The sequence below is a fragment of the Oryctolagus cuniculus genome, chromosome 10 (genome assembly GCF_964237555.1).
Source record: "Oryctolagus cuniculus chromosome 10, mOryCun1.1, whole genome shotgun sequence".
NCBI classification, from domain to species: domain Eukaryota; kingdom Metazoa; phylum Chordata; class Mammalia; order Lagomorpha; family Leporidae; genus Oryctolagus; species Oryctolagus cuniculus.
The window spans coordinates 109,016,290-109,040,031 of NC_091441.1; the positions used below are offsets into that span (position 1 = coordinate 109,016,290).

General features: G+C 59.6%; 1 protein-coding gene across 15 annotated transcripts in view; it reads left to right on the top strand.

The window, feature by feature from the left end:
- The window catches only part of IQSEC1 (IQ motif and Sec7 domain ArfGEF 1), a 296,844-nt gene that overhangs the window by 205,754 nt on the left and 67,348 nt on the right, over positions 1-23,742 (top strand). The window contains exon 1 of one of the 15 annotated variants that reach the window (XM_070049994.1): positions 2,585-2,700. The exons of 11 other annotated variants lie outside the window; for them this stretch is intronic. Coding sequence is in view for 3 of the 4 variants with exons in the window: in XM_070049991.1 (XP_069906092.1) it covers positions 5,723-5,868 (146 nt within the window). In the remaining variant the exon portion in view is untranslated. Of the gene's footprint in view, positions 1-2,584; positions 2,701-5,718; positions 5,869-21,031; positions 21,362-23,742 lie in introns of those variants that run through there. 3 more of the 15 variants (XM_070049991.1, XM_051852619.2, XM_002713127.5) reach the window with 3 other exon arrangements.

Here is a 23,742-nt window from a genome sequence, read left to right on the forward strand (position 1 = left end):
GGCACAGCCCTGGACCTCTGGACCTTCCCCACGTGGGGCCGGGAGGCTGCTGCGGTTTGGGATGAGATGGAGCTATTGCAGAAAACCCTGTCCCACCTGCCAGCCTTCGCAGGTACCCTGCTGGGCCAGGGGCGCAGAGTCGAGAGAGCCCCTAACCTGAGCACAGCCGGCTGCCCTTGGGCCCTAAGGGGGCAGGAGAACTGGCTCCCGCGTTTTGGTTGGCAGTGGTCACTTTAAATTGCCAACCTCTCAACTGTCACAGCTCATCTGTTCCTGGAGCAAAGGGAGCAGAAAGATGACAGTGAGTGGCCCCTCCCCCGGCCCTGTCCACCAGATGAGACAGTGGCTCCCAAGGACAGCAGGCGGCCGGCTCTGCTGGTCCGGCTTGTGGGTACGGCTGAGCATCTCGGGGAGCGGCAGTGTGATCGTGCACCTTGCCCGGCCACTGCTCTGTTCTTCAGTGTCTGGCCTTGCAGAGGTGACACAGGAGTGGGCTTCTGGTCATCCACCAGTGTTGATGCCCACAGCCGCACACTTGGGCTGGCAGGGTGACAAGGCCTCCCAATCCATGTATGACCACAGCCCAGAAGTTGAGTTTGAAAGGAGAGAAGCAGCCCCTTGGGGTCCCCACTTCCTGGAGGTGGGAAGAGAGAAGCTCAGCGGTGGTGGCTCCCCGTGCCACCAGCCCCAGCACAGGTCATTGAGCACCAGTGCAGGAGGAAGCAGCCTGGAGCCAACCCCCTGTGTTAGCGATGGAGAAACTGAGGCCAGAGAGAGGCAGGACGTGTCCAAGGTCACACAGCATGTTCCAAGCGCCCTGGCATCCTTGGGGGCTGCTGCTGGGGCACAGCTCAGAGCACCCGGTGCCGCCCACAGAGCTGCCCGCAGTGGAGGCGCCGGAGCGGGCACCCTGGCTCCTGCACTGTTGGCAAACATGAAGTAATCTTGGGTCTCATGACTGGAGTTGCCACTTTGTCAAGGCTGCTTAAAGGACTCACGGCAGCCAGCCCTGCCAGCCCCTGCTCTGATCAACCTGCCCGATGCTTACCCTCCCCCTGCCTGCTGGGTCTTTGTCATGCCCCCTTCCTCATTGTCCCCGGAGACCGAGGGACCCAGGCCGCCGCAGGGGAGGTTGACTGCAGCCCTGGCTGCTTGTAGCTGGGGAACTGCTGGTGCCTGCCAGGAGGTGTTTCCTGTTGGTGGGGTCCCTGGAGCCCGCGTCCCACTTCCCAGCAGAGCTCACACCTGGCATTTGTCACTGCCTGCCGGGCAGTGCGCTGTGCACCTGCTCCTGGGAGCAGCGTCTCCGGGGCTCCTGCAGGAGTACCCACCCGCCCTTGCCACCCGCAAGAGCTGCCTCTCCTTCCTCGTTCTCATCGCCATCATCCGTCCTGCACAGCGTTCTCCCTTGGCGATACCGCCGTGCCTGATCAGGAGAGCCGAGTACCGGGCACAGGTGGGACTGCCTTTCGACCCCTGCCTTGGGCTGTTCAGTGGCGCTAAACCAGCGAAGGGCCGGTCTGGAAAGGCAGGATGCAGGCAGCCTAACTCCCAGTGACCGTGTCCGTGGCGTTCTTTTCCCGCACGGTTGCAGTTCAAGCCCAGCCAGCAGTTTTTTCAGCATCTACTCCCTGGCCAGCCCTGGCCACAGGGACTCTCCTGTATATTATCTGCAAGACCACAGCAAGCCCATCCATTAACTTGTGTGATGGTTCTTAAGCTTTTCAAAACGATGACGTCAGCCCCACGGGCCGGCAGCAACAGCACACCTGCTACCACCACGAGTTACTTGGTGGCCCTGCAGCCTCACCAGTCTGCCACTGTGTGTCCCCAGTTACCCTGGGGGGGAGGAATTCCTCCCGAGGGGGTATCCCCGCCCACCCACCCGCATCCCCGCGTGCCGTGTGTGACTGGTAGTATTCCAGCTTGCAGTGGAAACTGGCAGCCTGTGTGCACTCAGCAGCCCGGGCCTCACCTGCCACCTGGGCAGAGGTGGCCACACTGTGCACCTGTCCCATCCTGCTGTATTCACACTCTTCTCCTACATGCTCAGGATGGTGGCCCAGGCACTCCCCAGCCCTTAGTGCTAGGGACTGGTGGAGCTTTCTCTTGTGCTCCCCTGAGCCGAGTGCAAACCAGAAGCAAGCTGTGTTGGAAACTAGTGGGTTCCACTCTCTGGAGGCCTGCAGACTGAGGCAGCGTGGCTGGTGCCCGGGTCTCAGCACAGGCGCCCTGGAGAGCCGGCCATGTTGGCTCCCACACTGCTCGAGCTGCTGGTGATTTGTTTGTTGTTTTGTCTTTTTTTTTTTTTTTTTTTTTTTTAATATTTGAGGACTTGGTGGACTGCCTTCAGGATCGGAACACAGGTTGATAAAAATGCTGAGTACCAGGGTGTTTTCATAAAACCGAGTGCCTAGGGGTATTATGGGAACATTCCATTATTCAGCTCAGCCAAATGCTGAGCTGGGCCGAGGTTTGGGGATTATGCAAGGGCCTAAGGATTTGGTGTAAAACGAACCAGGAAGGAAGCCGAGCCAGTCTGTGAGCGGCAGCTGGTGTCCCTGTCCACCGATCTCCACTGGGAAGCCTGCAGGCCCAGTGCCTACTCCTCCCCGGGCCCCAGCCTTGCCCTCTTTGTCCTGGAGGACCTAGTCCTTGCCCATGGGAGTTTGGAAGGGACTGGACTTCTCTTTGGAAGTTGTAAGTGGCACCAAGAAGGGGTGGGGAGGGTGGGGGCTGGAGGGGCTGAAAGGTGCGGATCGTGCAGGGCCCACGTGGGGAGGTGCAGACCCGTGCAGAGAAGGAGCTGCGGAGGGGTGGACATGGCTCTGGCTCCCTGTCCCTCCCGGGTCACAACAGGCCCTTCCAGTCCCACTTTCAGCCTCCTCCCTTGGTGTGTGGCCTTGGACGCGGAAGTTACTAGGTCTCCGAGCCTCAGCTTGCTCCTCTATAAAATGGGCTGACTCCCCAAGGCAGTAATGATTCCATGAAGGCATGTCGGTATCATTCTGTTCGATTTTGCTTTCTCCTTTGGGGTTGTTCCCGAAGCCAGCAAGGGTTTCTAGGGTCTCAAAGTCCAAACAGAAACGCCAGCTCCATTCGTGAACGCGCTCCCCACACGTTTTGGGGTGGGGGCCCTGGTGACGTGCCAGCTTTTGTTTTTGGTGCTAGAGTTTCCACTGGAGCAGAGCAGAGCAGAAGCTGTGTTCTCTGAGAACTTGTAGTCTAGAGGCAGGAGACAAACAAGAAGTAAACGAGAGAACCATTTAGAGGGTGCTGAGTGCTACAGAAGCAGCTGTCTGCTCCTCTTGGTGCTGACGTAGCTTGCAGTGGAAAACTCTGAAAGAAAGAGAGGAGCAGAGCCCTGGTGGGCTCCGTGAGACTCGGAAGCCTGGCTCTGCTGGCTTCCAACTTGCTGTGCAGCCTTAGGCAAGTTCCTTCTCATCTCTGATCCTTAATTCTGGTTGGTAAAAAAAAAAAAAAAAGAAAGAAAGAAAAAGAGGAGGATGGGTCTTTCCAGTTCAGATGCCGCTCACCATCTGGTTGCCCTGTAGTCCCAGCTTAGCCTGTGTCTGTCACCACCCCACCTACTGCACATACCTTTCTGGTTTCAAGGTGAGATAGAACAGGTCACACAGAAAGGCAAAAAGGCAGGCGTGCACAGCTCACAGGGAAACAAGGAGGTTGTGCACCTGCCCACGACGCAGGCCTGCCCGGAAGGCGCGCGTGTGCCTCTGCAGTCCTTGCTTCTCCGGGCCCTCCCCCCTCAACTTTGGTGACGCCGGGAATGTCCTCCTGCCCGTCCTGCCGCGTCACCTGTGGAGCAACCCTACAGCCTCATTTTGTTTTCCTTATTTTTGCGCTGTCTGTAAGTAGGCTTAGGCTGTGGCTGTTTGCTCGGGTCTGGCTGCCTTTGCTCAAGGTTTGGCTGCAGGATTCATCTCCGCCATGAGTCACTGTGGTTGGCCCTTTTACATGAACAGTATCCAGGGGAGCTGTGGGCCACTGCTGACTTCCCCTGTGTGCTCTGATGGACATGTGGGTTGCCTTCGTTGTGGGGCTCTTGTTTGTTTGTTTCTTTCTTTCTTTCTTTTTTTTAAGGTTTATTTATTTATTTGAAAGGCAGAGTTACAGAGAGACAGGTAGAGGCAGAGGCAGAGAAAGAAAGGTCTTCCATCTGCTGGTTCACTCCCCAGATGGTCACAATGGCTGGAGCTCGGCCCATCTGAAGCCAGGAACCTGGAGCTTTTTCTGGGTCTCCCATGCTGGTGCAGGGGACCAAGCACTTGGGCCATCTTCTACTGCTTTCCCAGGCCATAGCAGAGAGCTGGATTGGAAGAGGAGCAGTCGGGATTGAACCGGCGCCCATCTGGGATGCTGGCACTGCGGCCGGTGGCTTTACCCACTACACCACAGCGCCGGCCTGGGGCTGTTGTTCTTGAACCTGTCTGTGCACATGGCATGAGCCTCTCTTCTCCGTGGTAAGCGTGCACCTGCTCCACTTCACCAAACAGTGCCTCCCTGTGAAGTCCTGCCCTCCCACTTCCGGCCACTCCCTTGTCAGTCACTTAGTGGGTGTGCCTTGGTGTCTTGCTGTGGCTTTAGTTTGCATTTCTCTGGTTATGGATTCCGTTGGGCATTCTTTTTTTGGTTTGTTTGTTGTCGGCCTTTGGGGCCTTTTGGTGAGGTGCAGGGTCAAATGCCTTGCCCTTTTTGGGCTGTCTTTATTCTCTTTCTGAATCAGATGATTCTTTGAGCCTTCTGGATTCCATTCCTTCCTCAGTTATCTAAGTTCCTGCATTGCAACAAAACTATGCAAGAATCTCAACATGGTCAGACAATAGAATAAACTTTGCACTCCGTTTCCCTGCCAATCGCTGGCATGTGCCGGCTTTTCCACACTGCATGGGGTTTTTGGGTAAGCTGCTTCATTTCAGAGTTCTTTTTAAAATGTTTGAAAAGCAGCATGACAGAGACAGAGACTACAGAGAAATAGAGAGAGAGACAGAAATCGATCTTTTATCTGCTGGTTCACTCCCCAGATGGCAGCAACAGCCAGGGCTGGACGAGGCTGAAGTCGGGAGCCAGGAATCCCTCCCGGGTCTCCTGCATGGGTGCAGGGGCCTAAGCACTTGGGCCATCTTCCGCTGCTCTCCCAGGCGCAGCAGCAGGGAGCTGGGTGGGAAGTGGAGCAGCCCGCTCTGATAAGGGACGCTGGTGTTGAAGGTGGCAGCTGAACCTGCCGGGCCACAATGCCGGCCCCCGTTTTGAACGGAGTAGTCAGATCGGCCTTTCACTTTGTTAGCAACATCTTGAGTGTTTTACGAAATCCACTCTTACCCTGTAGCCAGGAAGAATTTCTCCCATTCACGTGTGACGCTGGGCAGCTAATCCGCCTAGAGTAGGTCTTAGCATGGGGCGTGGAGTGAGGGCCCCTGCCCGTCTCGTCCAGGTGGTGTTACACGCTTCGATGAGCAGCATGTCCTGTCCTCGCAACTGCACTGTCCCCTAGCAAGTGGGATGGGCAGAAGCCCAGGACAGGGGCTCGGGGCTGCAGGACCCAGTGACCAGGGACAGCCCCGAGGGTGGGGCAGGCCACCCTCCCCGCCCCCACCGCACCAGCTGCTACTCCTGCCAAACAGGTCCGCGGGTCGGAGCGGCTGTCACGTGTCCGGCTGGCGCTGACTCGGGCTCTGGTGGATTAAGCAGGGGCTCAGGGTTTATGACCCGTATTGGCCGCTGCCCCCGGCCGGCGGGGGAGGGCCGAGGGAACTCATCTCCGTGGGCTCAGAGGAGGCCCCAGAGGCCAGCGGGGCTGCAGCTGACTGTGGCAGGAGGCCCCCAAGGCCCCCAGGGCGCCGGACCAAGGTAAGGGAGGGGCCAGGATGGTCCCTGGCCCAGCTCTGGTGTCCTGTGTCAGGAAAATGTGACAGCTCCTGGTATTGGGGTCTGCGGGGAGGCAGCTGAGAGGCGGCAGGAGCCCCGCTGTCCCCGCCTGCAGCAGGCCCCTGCGTGGGCTCCCAGGAGCTCACACAGGCATGGGCACAGGTGCTGCCCACTCATCTCCCCAGGAACTCTGTGTCCTGCTGTGTGTCCAGGGCCAGCCCCCACCCCGCCCCCCTCCCCGTGCCTCCCCAGCAGGATTCTGAGCACTAGGCCCCCAGGGGGTAGGGTTCAGGTCGAGAAAGGTGGGAACTGAGGGCCTTCCGTGAGCCAGGCACCTCACCTTGGGTCCTGTGTCCTGCCTTTTGAGGAAGGAAGTCCCGCTCATCTCATAGGGAAACTGAGGCTGGAAGGCTAAGGGCTGTGGCTTGTCCTAGGTCCCTACCCACCTCGCCTTGGAAGTTGCAGGCCCCACCCCCTGTCTGACCAGGCCCGTTCCCTCCTGGGCAGGCCTGCAGCTCCCTGGGACTCCAGGGAACTCCTGGCTCCTTGGGGGAAAGTCCGGGTGAGGAGCAAGTGCCCAGCCTGCCCAGGTCACTGCCCTGGCAGGTGCTCGGGGTCCTGGCTTTGGTTTTCACGGCGAAGGTGAATGCCTTCAGAATTCAGAGTTCCTGTCCCTTTCCTTTCTTCCTGGGTCTTTTATTTATACGTTGACGTCTTGGGAGTTAATACTTGGTTAGGAAACTTGCAGGCCCGTGGTAGACACGTCGCCCGTTATAAAGGAGCCCACGGTGCGGAGCTCACAGGCCGCCTCCCTCCCGGAACATTCAGGCTGCACTTACACGGGTCTGTGTTGGTGCATCATCCCCACGCCAGGTATCTGTTAAAGAATCCGCTCCTTCCGGCCCTGCCCCCAGCAGCCTGCTCTGTCCCTGTCCTGTGACGTCCCTCTGGTCCTTTGGGTCCACCCACACCAGGCTGGGGCACCCAGGCTGCCCCCTCTCTCCCGAAGGCACACATATTTGTGGACGCTGGCACCAGATTTTCCTCGTCAGCAGGCCTTGAGGAAGGCTACAGCCTGGCACCGGGCAAGCAGGAGGGATTGTTGAGCAGTGAAGAACGGCTCCTCTGTGCCCTGCCGAGGCCCCAGTCGGAGACCAGCTCCCCCACCCCCACCCCCAGCAGATCTGGGGCTGGAGTGAGGGTGGAGCCTGGAGCCTGGCTCAGGCCCAGCCTGGCTGCCAGCTGGCCATTGGGTGACCTTGAGCGAGCCCTGGTCTTCTTGGGGCTCCTCGGTGCTGGAGTCCAGGGCATGTGGTGGCCTCTGTGACATGGTGCAAGGATGGTCCCTTTGAGGGCCCAGGTAAGCCACCTGTCACCCAGCGCACCTGGGCTCAAGCCCGTGATTGGGGGTGGGGTGCCTTTGAATTGCCTTCAGCATGGACTGGGGGAGCTTTAGTGGTGCGCTGTGAGGCAGCTAAGTCAGCTGAAGTCAGCTCCCAGTTTCCTTCTGGGTCTTGTGACTGCTGGGCCTGCAAACATCTTATCTCTGGCCCTGTTGCTCTCCCGGGGGGCTGGGGGTAGGGAGGGGCGGGTTTATCTCTGAGAAAGGAAGGCAGCAGGTGGCTGCAGGTGGCCACAGTAGTGGAGGCCTCCCCAGAAGGACTCCCTGTTCTCTCACAGAAGAGCAGGATCTGCTGTTGGCCCTTTGGAGGGTGGCAGGGACCAAGGGTCACAGGTAGCCAGTAGGGCAGAGTTGCAGGTGGTCCCAGCATACAGACGTTCGGGTTGTGCGCTAGGCAAGGCCAGTTGGCAGAGGGTCAGCTGCACTCTGGCAGGCCGAGGGGCTGTGTCCCATGGAAGTGAGCACCTTGTACACACACACACACACAGGGGCCTCCCCTGCAGGTGGCAGAGCCAGCTTTGAGGATGCTTCCACTGACAAAGCCGAGTGGCCTGGGCCTGACGTCCCTCCGCAGCCCCTCCCCCAGTCATGGTGTTCCTGTGCTCAGCTATCTAGTCTCTGCGCAGGGACTCAGGCTCTGGGAACCCCAGGGAAAAAGGCCTCCCAATGCCCTCCCGCGCCCGTGGGAGCCCTCTGGTGGCTCCTCAGAGGGAACTGGACCACGAGCCTGGCGTAGGGGCGGCAGGGCTGCCTGGGTGCACAACTTGGCAGCAGCCTTTGCTGCTGTCACCCATCAGTATCCCCCTCCCAGACCTCAAACCTGCCTCGCCTCTGTACCTGCCCCGAAGAGTACCGATTGCTCTGTTTATGTTGACCCTGAAACAGGGGCTTGCAGGAGCCTGATAGAGAATCCACTTCATCCACACAAATGTCCCCAGTGCCTGATACTGGCAGGCCCAGTCCTGGGCCTGGCGACAAGTGGTTAAGTCCCACAGCCTTAGGGACGTGCGCCCTGAGGGCAGCTCCCAGGTGCTGGGAGGAATTACTCCTTGGGGACTCCTGAAAGAGCCGCATGCAGGTGGAGTCTGGAGTAAGTGGCGTCCCTAGGCTGGCCCTGCTGCTCCCTGTGGACACCCTGCCCCCAGGCTGGGACACCACCCTGCTACCTGGCTGTTTTTCTCCACACTGGGAAGGCAAGGCTGCTGTTCTCCATCTGGGCAACAGGTGGCGCCAGTGTGCTGGACCAGCAGGGCCCAGCCCAAAGGAGCTGGGGTTAGGGACCACTCTGCTCAGGTCAGGGCTGGGCTGCGCTCCCCCCTCCTCCTCATCTGCACCCCAAGCGTCTGGCGCCCAGACTGCTGGTGTAGTGGCCCCCGCCTGCAGCTGTCATCGGCCTGTCTTTCATCCACCATTTGTGCCCTGAGCTGACTTTTTAAGCTGATCTAAATTTGCCACCAAGCTTGACCTGGGGACAGCTGTGTGAAGCCACCCCTTGCAGAGGGCAGGGGCATGGGTGCTGGAGCTGAGTGCTGGGCTCAGTCTCAGCTGCACAGCCACAGCGACGATGAGGTGTTGGTCACAGCACTGCCGCAGGAGTGTGGCACAGGTATACCTGCATGTGTCCAGCAGGGAGCCCCAAGAATGCTAGCACTCCTGAACCCCTTAGCTCACGCTCACTCGTAGGTTGGTGGCCAGGGTCAGAACCTTTTTTAGTAGCCTCAGAGTCTGGGGGGAGGGGGCCTGGCGCAACCCCCCGGCGCTGTCTCTTGCGAGTTGAAAATACTTGGGCTGCTGGGGCTTGTCTTTGAGTCTGTCTCCTGAGCGCCTGGCACGTGGTGGGCACAAAGTCAGTGGTGGCTGTTGTTACTCTGCGAGTCTGGGCCCCATAGACAGGCAAATCCCTTGCTGTAAGCCCTGCGCTGAGCAGGGGGTGGAGCCTCAGGGGCCAGGCCTGGACAGGGGGACACCCAGCCAGCTCTGCCTGAGGGACCCAGACAGGTTCCTCTGCCCCTCTTGTAGAGCAGGTGCTAGACTCAGATGCCTGTAGGCAGTGTCTGTGAATCCAGATGTCGCAGGGGCTTGGGGATGCTTGGGGCTAGGAACATTTTTTTCCCTTTGATAGCCCTGTTGCTCAAAGCATGATCCAGGGAGCTGTGAGTTCAAACCATTTCAGTAACGAGCTGTGGTTATGTGGTGTGCTGGCCAATTTAATGGTACTCATGCTGTGCAGATGTCTGGGTTTCTGTTTTTGAATATGGTAAAAATCTGTAGATAAGAGCGGTCTTCAGAAAGTTCATAGAAAATGTCTGATGAAAAAGATAGCATTGGCTGGCGCCGTGGCTCACTAGGCTAATCCTCTGCCTGTGGTGCCAGCACCCCGGGTTCTAGTCCCGGTTGGGGCACCGGATTCTGTCCCGGTTGCTCCTCTTCTAGTCCAGCTCTCTGCTGTGGCCAGGGAGTGCAGTGGAGGATGGCCCAGGTCCTTGGGCCCTGCACCCCATGGGAGACCAGGAGGAAACACCTGGCTCCTGGCTTCAATGCACCGGCCATAGCAGCCACTTGGGGGGTGAACCAACGGAAAAAGGAAGACCTTTGTCTCTCTTGCGCTAACTCTGTCTGTCAAAAAAAAAAAAAAAAAAAAAAAAAAAAAAAAAAAGGGTTGCATGGACTCTGAGGTTTCTAGGCACCAAAATAAGCTTGTCTTTTAATCCTACGTTCCGTGAGCTTTTGAAGGACTCTCTTATGAATCCGCATCAGAGAGTATGCAGAGAGCCTGAGTCTGGGAAGTTTGAGACTCTCAGGCCAGTGTTTAAAAACTAAAAACCGAGCGGCTCTGTAAATGCAAGACAGCCGCTAGTGAGTTTCAACTCAGGAGCAAAAGGGCACGGTGGGGATTGTGGCAAAACAGTGTTTAACAGGGCCTTGCTGGGATTGGCATCCACACCTGGTGGCCAGGCAGAAGTGTGCCCCCCACCATGTGGGAGGCTTGTCTGGTTTTCACAAGAAGTGCCCCCACCCCCCGAACAGTACAGGGGGCCATTTGTGGCCCCCCACTCCCTCCACGCGCAGCCTCTGACCTGGAGTCTCAGTGTCTACAGAATCCAGACGGTCACGGATGGCAGCCACGGGAGGGGCCCCGAGCCCCTCGACTGCAAGCAGCTTACAGGCAGGCTGGCCCCTAGAGAGCAAGAGGGAGTTTGCTGGAAGCTAGCTGTCTAGAAAAGCCTGGAAGCAGGTGGGATTAGGGCAGGATGGCTTTGGCAGTCACGGGTGCTGGCAGTGTCTCCTCGGGAGGGAGAGCTCACTTGCCCCCACTTGGGTCCCTGCAGGCAGGGTGGGGCCTAGGAGAGCCCTACCAGGTTCGATGCCCCGAGGACAAGGAAGAGGAACCGGGGACAGAACTGAGGCCTGAGCCCCGCCCCCTTTTCCTGCTGTGCACTGCGGTTATTAAATGTGATTACCCTTAACCAGGGTCGTAATTACTGCAGAGTGGCTGACGCGGTGAACAAATTGTTGTGTGCCTGTAATTATACACTGCGCTCCGCGGACTCCGGGGGGTTCCGTACCTAGATATCTTTGCTATTAACGCATAAATTACGGTCATTCATGGCAAGGGCTGGAGAGACCAGTGTTGTCTGTGGTTGTGCTGCGTAAGGGATGCTCACTGGCTCTGCCCCAGGACCCTGGAGTGGCCCAGTCTGTGGCTCCTGGTCGGACCCTGTCATTGCACGGGGTCCAGTTCTCTCATCAGCCCGAGGCCAGTGCCTTCACCTGTGTGGGCTGACCCGCAGGTTGGATTCCCGGCTCTGGACCCACCAGGCTCTGTGCTTCAGCTTCCTATGGACTGGGGAGAGCGGCCCACCCCAGGGGTGCTGGGGGGGGGTCGACACAGGTGAAGCCAAGTATACCACGGCAGGGTGCCCCCGGGAGCCGGGGAGCCTCTCCTGTGCACGGAGCAGGAGGCATGCAGGGGGCAGCGGCCAAGTCTTGTTCCTGGAAATGGGGGAGCAGGGGAGCCCAGGCACCAGGAAGCACCCCCCCCCCGCCAGTCCTGAAGTCATTTTGTGCTCGTGTGTGTTTTCTTTCTAAATGTATATTTGCTCGTTTATTTTCCCAATGTTGATTTCCTTTTTCAAGCCAAAGATCTATCTTTTCTTAATATAATGATTAGAGAACATGACTCTTTTTTTAAAAACAGAATTACTTTATTTATTAGAGAGAGAGAGAGAGATCTTCCGTTCACTCCCCAAATAGCCACAGTGGCCAGGGCTGGGCTACGCTGAAGCCAGGAGCCTGGAACTCCATCCGGGTCTCCCACATGGGTGACAGGGACTCAAGGATGTGGGCCACCCTCCATTGCTTTCCCAGGTGCATTAGTGGAAGTTGGATCGGAAGTGGACCAGCGCTCCTATGGGAGCCAGTGTTGCAGGTGGTGGCTTACCCCACTGGGCCACACTGCCAGCTCCCATCCGGTCTTTCTAATCCTCTTCCTCCTCCTCTGTTTCATCCCCCTTCTTCAGCATTGACCAGGGAATGGTGGTCCCAGGGTCAAGGGCAGCCCCTTCAGTGGGCTTTCCCAGTACCCAGCAGTCTCGGGCTGCTTGTTGTGGAATGCCACCGTGGTTTTGGAGTGGAGTGGGTCAGCTTGGTGGGCTTTCCCAGCCCCTCAGCCATGTGCCCACTGCAGGGGAGTGTCTGGGCCCTTGGAAGGGCAGCACGGAAGGAGCCAGGGTTCAGCCGTGGAGGGACTGTGCGAGTTCTTGCCATGCAGAGTGTGTGTGCAGATCCTGCCGCTCGCCCAGCAGGGTTTCCCGGGAGACTCAGGCCACGGATGGCCAGGGGGTGAATCCAGGTGAGCCGCAGACAGACTCAGCAGGTGGTGCCCGGGAGGGCGGCACAGGGAAGCCGGCCGTGGGCTCCTGGGCTTCCAACACTGCCCGGCCCCTCTGCCTGACTGCATCGAGAGCGGGCAGAGCAGCCGCCCGCCGGCCTGTGCAGCCTTTAACTCTCCTTAGCACCCAGAAGGCATAGTCTGTTTGTTTCTGATACAGGAAGGAATGTGGTTCCAGGGCCCACAGTGACCCGCACGTATGCGAGCATGTGTGCGTATGCACACTCCCCCATCCCTCCTGACGCCATCCCGCCTCATGTTGCCTTCTCAGTCACACTGGGCTTCTAACTCGCACCTGTCTTCTGTTTGGTCGGCGGCAGTGTGGCTTCTCTGTGCTCACCAGTGTCTGGTGGACCGGATGGAGCTGGCCTCAAGCCCAGCCCTGTGCAGGAGCGCCCATCGGTGTTTCGGTTTTGTTGATTTATTTTTGTGGGTTTTTCAGTTTGTGCGACAGACAGAGGGATGGCTTGTCCGATGTAGGGTGTCACATGCTCTGTGGCCGTGGGGCCATTGATGTGGGGGTGGACCCTGCGCCCCTCAGAGGATGAGGCCAGTGCGGCATCCTCCAGCCACTCCGCACAGCTCAGTCCTCCCCGTGCCTTCTGTTCTGTGTGGTTCTCCCGTCTGAAGCTCACCAGGCCTTTGCGCACGCTGTTCTGAATACCTGGAGTGCCCTCCTACCACTGGGCCACCCAGTGACTTCCCGTTCCTCTGCACAACACAAGAGGCATCCCCTCCTCCAGGAAGCCTTCCCTGAATAGCTGCCAGCAGTTCTTCCTGCTTGCTCTTATCACTGCATGCGGTGGCTTTAGCCGCTTGGTGCAGTATGGGAGACTCTCAAACCACCCCAAGTGTCACACTCACCCGGAGGCCGAGTGTTTGCATTCCTTAAGGATTCCCAGCTGAAGCTGGGGTCCCTGGGCCCACACTTTGAGAACCACTGTTGTGGCGCAGAGAACTCAGGCTGAGTGTCATTCAGCCTGCTGGGTTCTCCGTGCTGGATCTTAGAACAAATGCCCCTCCGTGCGCTGCAGGGCCCTGCTGCGACACTGAGCTCCACACACACCTTGCAGAGGTGCTGTGGGGGTTACGCACACTCGCATAGGCGCAGGGCTGGCACCTGCTGCTGTGAATCGCCCGCCTGGCTTTCCCCACGAGCAGGGGCTCACATCTGCATCCGGGACACCTCATCAGTGTTCAAGGCATAGCAGGTGGCACCGAAGGGACAGTGGCACTGAACAGGTGCAGGGAAGCACGCCTCCTGGCGGCTGCCCGCACTTGGCCTTCCACTCCCCTGCCGTGTGCTGGGGTGTATTCCTGCTTCCAAGGCAGAAGCAGGCGGCACAGTGAGACCGTTCTGCCCACTTGAGAGACGCGATCGTTTTAGGAGCACTTAGCGGGCTCCTTTTGCAAAGCAGGTGTGTGTCCCTGGCATTTTCTTATTCCCTAGAAAATCTGTTCATTGTGTGGGACCTGCGAGGGCCTGGCCCGGCAGCCCGTTGGTGTGGACTCACTTCTGGAATGAGCAGGCTGCTTGCCTCTCAGCTCCCTGGCACGCCCTCCAGCCGCACCCAGGCAATTGTCCTCATATATTTGTCCTAAATTCCCTCAATTTCTCCACCTGCCTTGCTTTGAAAATGGGCTCCAATTGAAGCAAAGCTGTGGTTAGGAAAGAAACCCAGGTGTGGCGAGGCTGGCCCTGGCTTCCCGAAAGGGTACCTGGTTTTTGTTTTGTGGGTTTTTTATTTGAGGGGTAGTGTTACAGAGACAGAGACAGAGCTGTCTCTCATCTGCTGGTTCACTCCCAAATGGCCGCAACAGCTGGAGCGGGGCCTATCCAAAGCCAGGATCCAGGAGCTTCTCCTAGGTCTCCCACATGGGTGCAGAGGCCTCAGGACTCGGCCATCCTCTGCTGCTTTCCCAGGTGCATTAGCAGAGAGCTGGATCAGAAGAGGAGCAGCCGGGATTTGAGCCTGCATCCATATGGGACGCTGGCGCTGCAGGTGGAGGCTTAGCCTACTGCACCTTAGCGCTGGCCCCAGGGTAGCTGTTTTTAAGATCTTGGCTGACAGGTTTTTAGATATTGGGCTCTCTTAGAGCACTGGGAGGCCAGGATCCCTGTTTTGGCGACACAGTTTTCCCCAGGCCTTTGGGGCGTGGGCTGTTCCTTGGATTACATGAGACCAGGCTGCGAATTGGGGGAGAGAATAGAGGAGCGTGCCCCAGCCTTGTGGCTGCCCCTAAGCCAGAATGAACCTGCTTCAACCGGTTCCTTTGTCCAACATTTATTAAGCACCTACTGTAGACCAGGCAGCATTGGGATGCCGTCGACATGGTGGCACATGAATAAAGTCACAGAGCTTCCTTCTGCTGGAAGTGGAAGACAGTAAACAAATGATTAGGCAGCAGCACTGCAGACTGGGAGACGGCTCTACAGGGGCCGTGAGACCGAGAGAAGGCGTGCGTCCCCCTGTGGGTCCCGGAATGTCCCTGCCACCGTTAGGCCTTGGCAGCTACATCTCACGGCTCTTCCCGCCTTGGGTCTGTCTCCCTCCCAGACGCTCGGCCTAGGGCTGGGGCCTGGAACCAGGAACTTGATTCATCTGTGGTCCCAGGCTGCTCAGACCTTGGGACCCCCTAAGTGCTGGCACAGCCCAGCCTGTGCTTGTTGGGGAGGGGTGGGAAAGTGACGGGATTGGCTTCCCAGCTTTGACCCCCACCCTGGACTTCTGGAATCAGCAGAAGTGGCAGGAGCCTGGCCCCACTGCTTGCTTCTCCCACCCTCTCCGTTCCCAGGGGGAAGCAGGGCACACCCCAGGCAGAGCGAAGCTAGGGGAGTAGCATTGGCAGTGAGGCCCTGGAGCAGGCGGAGGGTGGGCAGAGCACGGTGCCTCTCTCTCCCTTAATTCCTTACAGTAACCTCAGGTGTGCGCCGTTGCTCACTCCCATTCTACAGACAAGAGAACTGAGGCTCAGGGTGTCCTCAAAGCCAAGAAAGGAACAGAGCCAGGGGTCATGGGGGGCCGGTCCAGGAAGGGAGGCTGCTGGGGTTTTGTTTTTTTTAGGGTTCAGCATTCAAAGGTGTCCTCTTTGATTTATTTTTACTTAATTGAAAGGCGGAGAAAGAGAGCATCTTCTGTCTGCTGATGGACTCCCCGAGTGCCTGCCATAGCCACATTGGGCCAGGCCAAAGCCAGGGGCCAGGAGCTCCATCTGGGTCTCCCACGTGGGTGGCGGGGACTGCAGTGCTCGCGATGTCATCTGCTGCCTCGCAGGGTGCACGTTAGCAGGAAGCTGGGTCGGCCCAGGCATGCTGGAAGGGGATGTGGGTATCCCAAGTGGCTGCTGAACCTGTTGCACCACTCCGCCTGCCCCCAGGGAGCCGGCTTTGCTTTTTGTTGTCCAGGACATCTCAGCCAAGAGGGGACTGTCGCCGGCCTGCCCTGCCGGGGGCTTCGCAGAGCTGTGTGTTGAATCAGGGCTGTAAACAGACGTGGGCCTCAGCCAACCCTGGGTTCCAATCCTTTGCTTGGGGCTCTCTGGCCCTGACCACGCTGCTCAGCCCTGGGGAGTCTCAGTTCCAGTTTCTGGCTTCGAGGGTGAAGATGCTGAGAGCAGCGGCTCCCTACGGGTCACCGTCGCGCAGTGAGCGCAGGGCCTGCGTTCAGCGAGCGCCTTGAGTGTGCCGGAAGAAGGAGCTGGTGGAAAGGTCGTGAGCTGGGAGCCAGACAGACAGGGAATCGCATCCCTGATCAACCAGGCACTAGCTGTGTGGCCTTGGTGATGATCCAACGTCTCAGAGAAGGGGCTTGGGCTGTTGAGAGCCACGGCAGCCCCCAGGCTCAGGGCAGAGGAGAGGAGAGGCAGGGCGGGGGAAGAAGGAGGCTCAGAGAGGGCCAGGCTCTCACCCCAAACCCAAGCGCGCACCCTAGCACTGGTGCCAACGATCGCACGCACCGTGAGCACCTCCACCATGGGAGCCAGCCCAGAGCTTGTCCGTTCAGCACAGGGTGGCTCCTCTTGAGCTTGCTGGAGCCCACGGTCATACTCCTGTCTTCCTGAGGATTGGTTCTGTTGATAGGGGCAGAGGGATGCAGTGGGGTCTGGTGGTCCCCACCACCGCCTTCTACTCCCTTTGCAACAGTCCAGCGCTTGCTGTGCAGCAGGGGGTCAAGTGGGCATGGGGGACCTGGAAACATGGAGTTGCTTGGGGCATGCGGGTTAGGAGGGCTTCTTGGAAGAGGTGGCCATTCCTGGAGCTGAGATCCCCTCATCTGCAAGGCTGCTCCGAGCTGCCACAGAGCTACGTGTACCTGTGTTGGATCTTGTTGTCCTGTCTACATGGCTCTGTTTTTACAGCCATTCCCTGAGGGTCTTTCCTGTGTAACCTCGTGGCCGCAGGTCTGTTTGTCAACTGTTGTCATGGTAACGGCTGCCTCTCATTTTTAGCATTCATTTGGAGAGCACAGGGCCCCACCTGTGGTCTTCCCCTCCCTCTGCAGCTGCTCCTGTTACAGCAGTGGGGAAGGGGCTGTATCCCAGCAAGACTTGGGGGTGGTTCTCCCCGCCTCTACGCCCTGGGTTCCTCATCTGAACAGTGGGTGGGCAGGCCTGGGTCCTGGTGCCTCCCTCTGCAGCCCTCCAGTTCCAGGAAGTGCTAGCATTAAGGCTGTCATGGTAGAGATCCTGGCCAGCCTGAGTGCCACTGTGGGAGGTATGAATTCCCTCGGTGCTGTGGCCGGTTTCTGGAGCCCCCAGACCCCACCACTGGGCGACTCAGTGGCGAGCCACCATCCCTGCCCTCAAGGAAGCTCTCTCTGCCTGGAGAATGGGGTGTCAGGGAAGGCTTCCAAGACGAGGGGACATTCGGACTGAGCCTCGGAGGCCGAGTTAGAGGCTGCCGAGCAGGTGAAGAGGGCAACCCAGGAAGCAGGGACAGCATGAGCAAAGGCCCTGAGACAGAGAAGTACATTCTGGGAGCGGCTGTGTGGCGGGGACAGGAGCTGGGACTGAGACTGGAAGAGTGACGGGCAGGGAGTGGGGTGCCTGAGCAGGTCAGTGCCACGTGCCAGAATCAGGGGCAGCCGTGGAGGTCAAGGTGAATGACTGCACTCGCCTCAGGCGGATCCCAAGCCTCCCCAAGTTCATGCTGTCCCCTTGGTTTAGTAAGACTGGGAAGTCCTTGCTTTGCAAGTGGCTGCTGCAGAGCTGGGTTAGAATGTTGGAAGGGAGCTGGCGCTTGGTTAAGGACAGCTGCATTCCTGTCCTGGAGATCTGGTGGACCGGCTTCCCCGAGGTGTCGCAGTGCAGGGTCCCGTGCCGTGTGCAGCTGTGTGGCTACAGTGACAACAGGGAGATGGTCCATCTGCATTTGCATTAGAGCGATAGTCTTAATGCTCACTCACCCTCGGCCAGGGGCTGTATTGTCCAAATCCCAAACCGCGGAAACCTTGCAGCCCGCTAGCGGCGCCCAGAGAGAATGCGCCCCCTTGTGGCCATCCTGGCTGATGAGCACCTGGCCCAGCCCCAGCAATCGAATGGCCATCTTCCCTCCCCCCCCCCACCCAGGACTTTGGGATTTTGCTCTTGCAGGTCCCATCCACAGGGCCTGTGCCAAGTCCCTGGGGCCGGGGGGTCTGGGTGGGCAGACAGGGGGTTGGTCTAACGGGAGGCTCTCTCCCGAGAGCTTCGCTTGGGCTGGCAGGGTTTGGTTGAGGAGAACGGGACGTAAACCGGCTTGGCAGGGCCCCACATCCGTGTCACAGCTGTTTAATTCCATCACCATCACACAGGAGTAGCCATAGACGGTACCTGAGTGAGTGACTGTGACTCCGTACCAATAAAAGTTCAATTAAAAAAAAAAAAAGGGCAGCAGGTGGATTTGCTCCCGAGCTAAACCTTGACAAGGTTGGTGAGCACCTTCTGTATACCAGGTCCCCTAGCAGGTGTGAGGGATACCCTCGGGAGGTGACAGCCCCCACTCTGCCTGGAGATCGGGACGGCTCATTGGCGCGACCCGAGTGTGTCTAACAGGGGTTTCTTCCTACCTTGCTCTAAGGGCCGAGTGCGGGTGATTTTTCTGGGAGAAGTGACCTGGAAAGCTGAGACCCAAAGTCTCAGTGGGTACTGGGGGGAGAACCAGGCACAGCATCTCTGGAGGTGTGGCCTGAGCAGGGGGAGCTGAGGGCTGCGTGGAGGGGGCTGGACTTCATCCTGGTGGGTCAGAGAGAGGCACTGCCAAGGCTGGGCTCAAGAGGAAGCTGGCCAAAGCCAGGAGGATGGGGACACAGTCGGGTTGTGGCATGTGAAGTGAGCTGTGGCCTACAGTTCAGGGCTAAAACCAGGGACGGTACTGTGCAACCAAATGCTTCCAAAGCTTTTTTTGCATCCTGCAGCCCTGTATGTAGGCTCCTATTCATCCCTCAAGGCCCAACCCAGAATGTCCACTAATCATGAGTGCCTCTCCTGGGACACAGTCCAGGCTTCCTCCTGTGCTGTCACAACACCCTGTGGGGGACCCTTGTCCCAAAGGTGTCTTCCCATTGCAGCCTCCGAAGCCAGGGACCCAGTAAGCACTGGTTAAGGTCTGCCGAGTGAAATTAAACAGCAAGCTGCAGGAGCCAGGGTCAGGGTGGCTGCTGACCCCCACTGAGCTGTTGAGGAAGCAGACCCGGAAGGCCCCAATGGCACGTGGAAGCGCTCTGCCCAGTCTAGCCATCGCAGCCGAGAGACCGGCCCCCTTTCTCTGCTGTCTGGAACTTTTCTCGCTCCTGCTCATGATTCTCTGAATTGTTAATCCGGGACGTGGTGAGCTGGGAGGAGTACGAGGTGCATTTTGCAAGAAGATAAAACCGGGAGGCTTAAGCGGCCTTTGGTTTCCAGGGACTCTGTCGTCAGGTATTCCCCATGCTCAAGGGGAAATTCAAGCCCGGCTTCCAAATCGCCACCAGAGCACGCCGCCAAGAGCGGCCTGGCGGGCAGAGGGGCGTGCGGTTCTCAGGGGATCCAGCCCCGAGGCAGGCAGAGCCTGTGTGCCGAGGGCTCCCGCAGCCGGGCTGGGCCGGTCAGCACAGCCTGTTTTTAGAGGGCAGCCCAGGCTAGGGGTTTTCTGCTGCCCCCACCTCACCTGAGCTCTTTGCCTTATATCTCCTTCCCAGGGGGAGGCGGGCAGGCATTGGGGCCCAGCGGGTTGAGCTGCAGCGTGGGACACCCACATCCCTTATCCAGGTACCTGGTTCTAAGTCCCGGCTGCTCTGCTTCCGATCCAGCTTGCTGCTAATGCTCCAGGGGGCGGGCAGCAGGTGCTGGCTTAAGTGGTGAGACCCTGCCAACCCCTGCGGGAGACCTGCATGGTGTTCTGGGCTCCTGGCTTCAGCCTGGCTCCAGCTCTGGCTGTCGCAGGTATTTGGGGAGAGAACAAGTAGCTGGAAGATACTTCTTGCTCTTTCTCACTCTCTTAAGGTTTCATTGTCACTATGTCTTCCAAATAAAGAAAACTTATATCTCCTGCTAACCGCTGCTTCCCACAAGCCCACCTGCCAGGACAGCTGTGGCCCTGCGCTGTGCTGTGCGCAGTGCAGCTGTGTGCCTTCTGCGAGGGAGGATGTGCTGTGTGTAGGTACTTCTGCCCATCTTTTTGGTTACAGCCCTCCCAGTGAGTGTGAAGTGGCATCTCACTGTGGCTTTGATTTGCATTTGCGTGTTGAGCATCTTGTCTTGGGCGAGTGGCCCTTTAGTGTCTCTGCGTTGGAGAACTGTCTGTTCAGATCCTTTGCCCCTTAGAAAGTTGGGTTCTTTGCCTTTTTACTGTCGAATTGTTTGAGTGATTCCATGTAGTGTGCCTAATAGACCCTTGGCTATTAAGGACCTACGTGTCTTAAGTAAGATATGATTTGCCATGACAAGTATTCCCTTCCATTTTGGATATTTATTTATTAAAGATTTTGTTTATTTGAAAGTCAGAGAGAGAAAGCGAGAGAATCTCTGTCCGCTCCCCAGGTGCCTGCAATGGCCAGGCTGGAGCCACGAGCCACGAGCCAGGAGCTCCCTGGTCTCCCACATGGATTCAGGGGCTCAGACAGTTGGGCCATCCTCCACTGCTTTTTCTCAGGCTGTTAGCAGGGAGCTGGGACAGAAGTGTAGCACCTGGGACTTGAACTAGCGCCCGTTTGGGATGCCGTGTCTACCTTCGGGGAGCCCACAGATACACAGCCAGGCAGAACAACAGTCAGAGAGGGCCTCTCTGCCTTAGCCCAATTGACCTGAGCCTCGGTTTGCTTCTCCCTAAAATGGGGCCAAGAGACCCTCCACCTACTGGATGGTGATGCTGTAAGGAGTGGATACCGCGGCCGCGCTAGCGTATGTGACTCTGTCTGGAGCTGGGGAGGGGAGAGTGCGCGCGCTTCGGGAGGCAGGAGCAGCGTTCCTCCAGATCCTTCGCAGGATCTCCCCAAAGGGTGGCCGCGCCCCAGGGTGATGGGGCCCAGCCCTCTCTGGAGAGACAGAGGCCGCCGCTGTCCCGGGCAGGCGCGGCCTGGCTGGCGCGGCGCCTTGTGTATCTGCCGTGCTTACGTGCCGGGGAGGGAGACACGGCCCCTCGGCGGCTGCGGGACTGCGGCGCGCGGGTGCGCAGGGGCTCCCCCACCGCAAGCCGGGGATTCCCGCCCCCGCACCTCGTCTCTCCCGCGGCCCCGAGCAGCCCCGCCCTCGCGCCCCACGCGGAGCCCCGCCCCCGGGCCGCCGGCCCCGCCCCCTCCCGGACCTCACTCCTCCGGCCCCGCCCCTCGCGGAGCCCCGCCCCCGGGCCGCCGGCCCCGCCCCCTCCCGGGCCACATTCCTCCGGCCCGGCCTCGAGCTGCGCCAGGCGGGCGGCGGCTGAGGGGCGGGCTCGGCGGGCCGGGGGCTCGGACTCCGGGGCCGGGAGCGGCGGGAACCGGCGAGCCCTAGGCCGGGCGACCCGACGGGGTCGCGCGGCGGGTGGTCCGGTCCCCGGGAGGCCGGGGCGGGGGCGGAGGAGGGTCTGCCCCGGGGCTCCGGCTGCCGCCGGCGGGAGTCGGCGACGCTCGACTGGGCCCGGGTCCCGAGCGCCCGGCCCCGTCAGCACCCGCTGCGGCCGCCATGTGGTGCCTGCACTGCAACTCCGAGAGGACCCAGTCCCTACTGGAGCTGGAGCTTGACAGCGGGTAAGGGCCGCGCCGGGCGGGGTCGGCGGCGCCCGCCCGGCCCGAGGCGGGGACAGTGTGCCCGGACCGGCGGCCGCGGGCAGCGTGTGACCGCAGCGGCCGCGGAGGGGCCCCGCAGGCCCGGTGCGAGCCGCGGCCGCTGCGCTGTGAGGGCCGGGGGCCGCCTGTGCCCGGAGCGAGCGGGGCGGGCCTCCCGCAGGCCCGTTCCCCCGCTGGCCTGTGCCTGTGTCCTCTCCGGGGAGGGGGGGGCCGGAGCTGGCCTCCCAGGTGTCCTGACGGCTGCGGGCCGGCTCCCCTGCACCTGGCAGGGCCACCTGCGAGAGCGCCGGCAGCCGGCGAGGAGTTGGCTTTCGCGCTGCTGCTGGGAGCCGAGGGGCCGGTGGGCGGGCAGAGCTGGGGTCTGGTGGGTGCTGGGGACCCGTGCACGGCCGGCCAGGCCTGGCGGGTGTTTGTGCAGCCACCGAGAAGGCGCGCATGGGGGTGTGCTTGGCATATCGATTTCCTGCAGCCCGCAGCTGCCCCCTGTGCCGAGCCCCTCGGGGAGCCAGGCGTGGGGCCAAGGGGGATTGTTGACCAGCGGCCTAGGCCTGTGGCATCCCTGGAGCCCGCTGATCTTTCGGTTCAGAAATTCCCGATGGGTGCTGGCAGTTGCCCTGAGAGCAGGCATCTGTCACTCCAGGGACCTGGGGCTCGGGGCCTGAGGCTGCCTGGGGGTCGGGGGAGGGGGCTGGTGGGGTGGAGGCCAGGCGGGCTGCAGCTGCAGGACCATCTGTCTGGAATTGGTGGCCTTGGTGGGGAGTGGGGGTCACGTTGTTTGGACGCCTCAGCTGTCCCCTGCTATTGTGGTTCCCTTCTGGTCCTCGGCGTGCCGCAGCTGAGTGCCTACTGTGTGCCAGTCCCTGCCGTAGGCGCGGGGCACACAGTCATCAACTAAAGGTACAGTCTTTGTCCCCGTGGGGCACGTGAGGAACAAGCCAGCGTGCTCTCCTGGCTGCGCCTCCCACCCCCCTGAGCTGCGATCAGCTAACACCATTCCGGTCGGATGCCGGCGTACCTCTCGGCCCTGCACCCCTCCTCCGTAGAAGCGCCTCCACTGTAGCTGATGGAAATCTCCGGCTGTGGTCCGGTTGGTGGTGAACAGCTGCTCCCGTCTCAGAGCACGCGGGCCAGGTGTCTCGGAGACAGCCAGCCGTTTGCCCGTGAGCCTCCGAGCGAGTGGGGCTTGTTTGCCCCTGGAGAGCCTGGTGTGGCAGTCGGAAGGAGACAGTCAGCCCGGCCCCTGGCCTGTGGAGGCTGCGCTAGGAGGCTTCCAGGAGCCGCTTGGTCGTCTCCTTCCTCTAAACCTAGGTGGGATCCAGCACCCTGAGAGACCTCACAGGACGCCTGCTCCCCACAGGCCCAGCAGCGCCGCTCTGCACCACCCTGCAGGCGCAGGCTTCTCCTGACAATGCCTGTGGCTGCTCACGCTGCCCCAGCTCCCTGCTTCTCTGCCGGCTGTGCCGTGTGACAGCCCGGGACTCTGCGTGCCACTCCTTTCTAGGTGGCCACACCCAGTGCAGGGCCAGAACGTCCCCAGGGGAACCCAGATGTCACGATGGAGGCCCCGCCCTCCGGGGCCCGGCAGGATCTTTCGGTTTTTGCTCACGAAAGTCAGACTATGAACTAGTTGTGCTAATATTTACACAACTTCAGTTCAAAAACATGGACAGGACTGAAGGCTGTGTAGTCAAGCGGCGTGCTGACTAGGTGTTTCTGGAAGGGACTGGACAGGACACCCAGGGCTGGGGGGCTGGTTGTCTGTGCGTATATTTGTACACTTGGACGTGCAAGGTTCTGCCTGGCTGGACTCTGTAGAGAGACGGGGTCGTCGTTTGCCAGGAGAATCTCTGAGTTGGGGTAGCAGGAAAGGAGGAATCAGCAGGCTGTTCTGTGTGAAATCTGGAGTTTCTGCAAGTTGCTACACCCCTCTGAGGCCCGGTTTTCTGTCCCGTGAACACAATCCTCTTCGCAGAGGTGCTCTGAGAGCTGATGGCCTTGCCTGACCGGCCGCGCGCGGGTGCACAGACGCTGTCTGTCCGAGTCAGCACTCTGTTCTTCCCATCCGCGAGTGACCAGTGGATTTTCTTCCTTCCTCTTTTGTAAATTTCCTTTGACTTGTGATGATGTGTGGGATATCCAGCCAGCAAGCCCAGAGGCGAGCTGACGGCACCGCTCTGATGGACTGGGGCCCTGCTGGAGGCCTGGCGAGAGGTCCCTTGTGGAAGTGTGTTTGTGTGGGGGAGGATGCTCTAAGGCTGTTGAGTGTGATTTATCTTCAGTTCGCAAAAGCAAATCGTAATGAGTTTAAAGGCCATTAAGGCTCTTGAAGAATTAATTGGTGT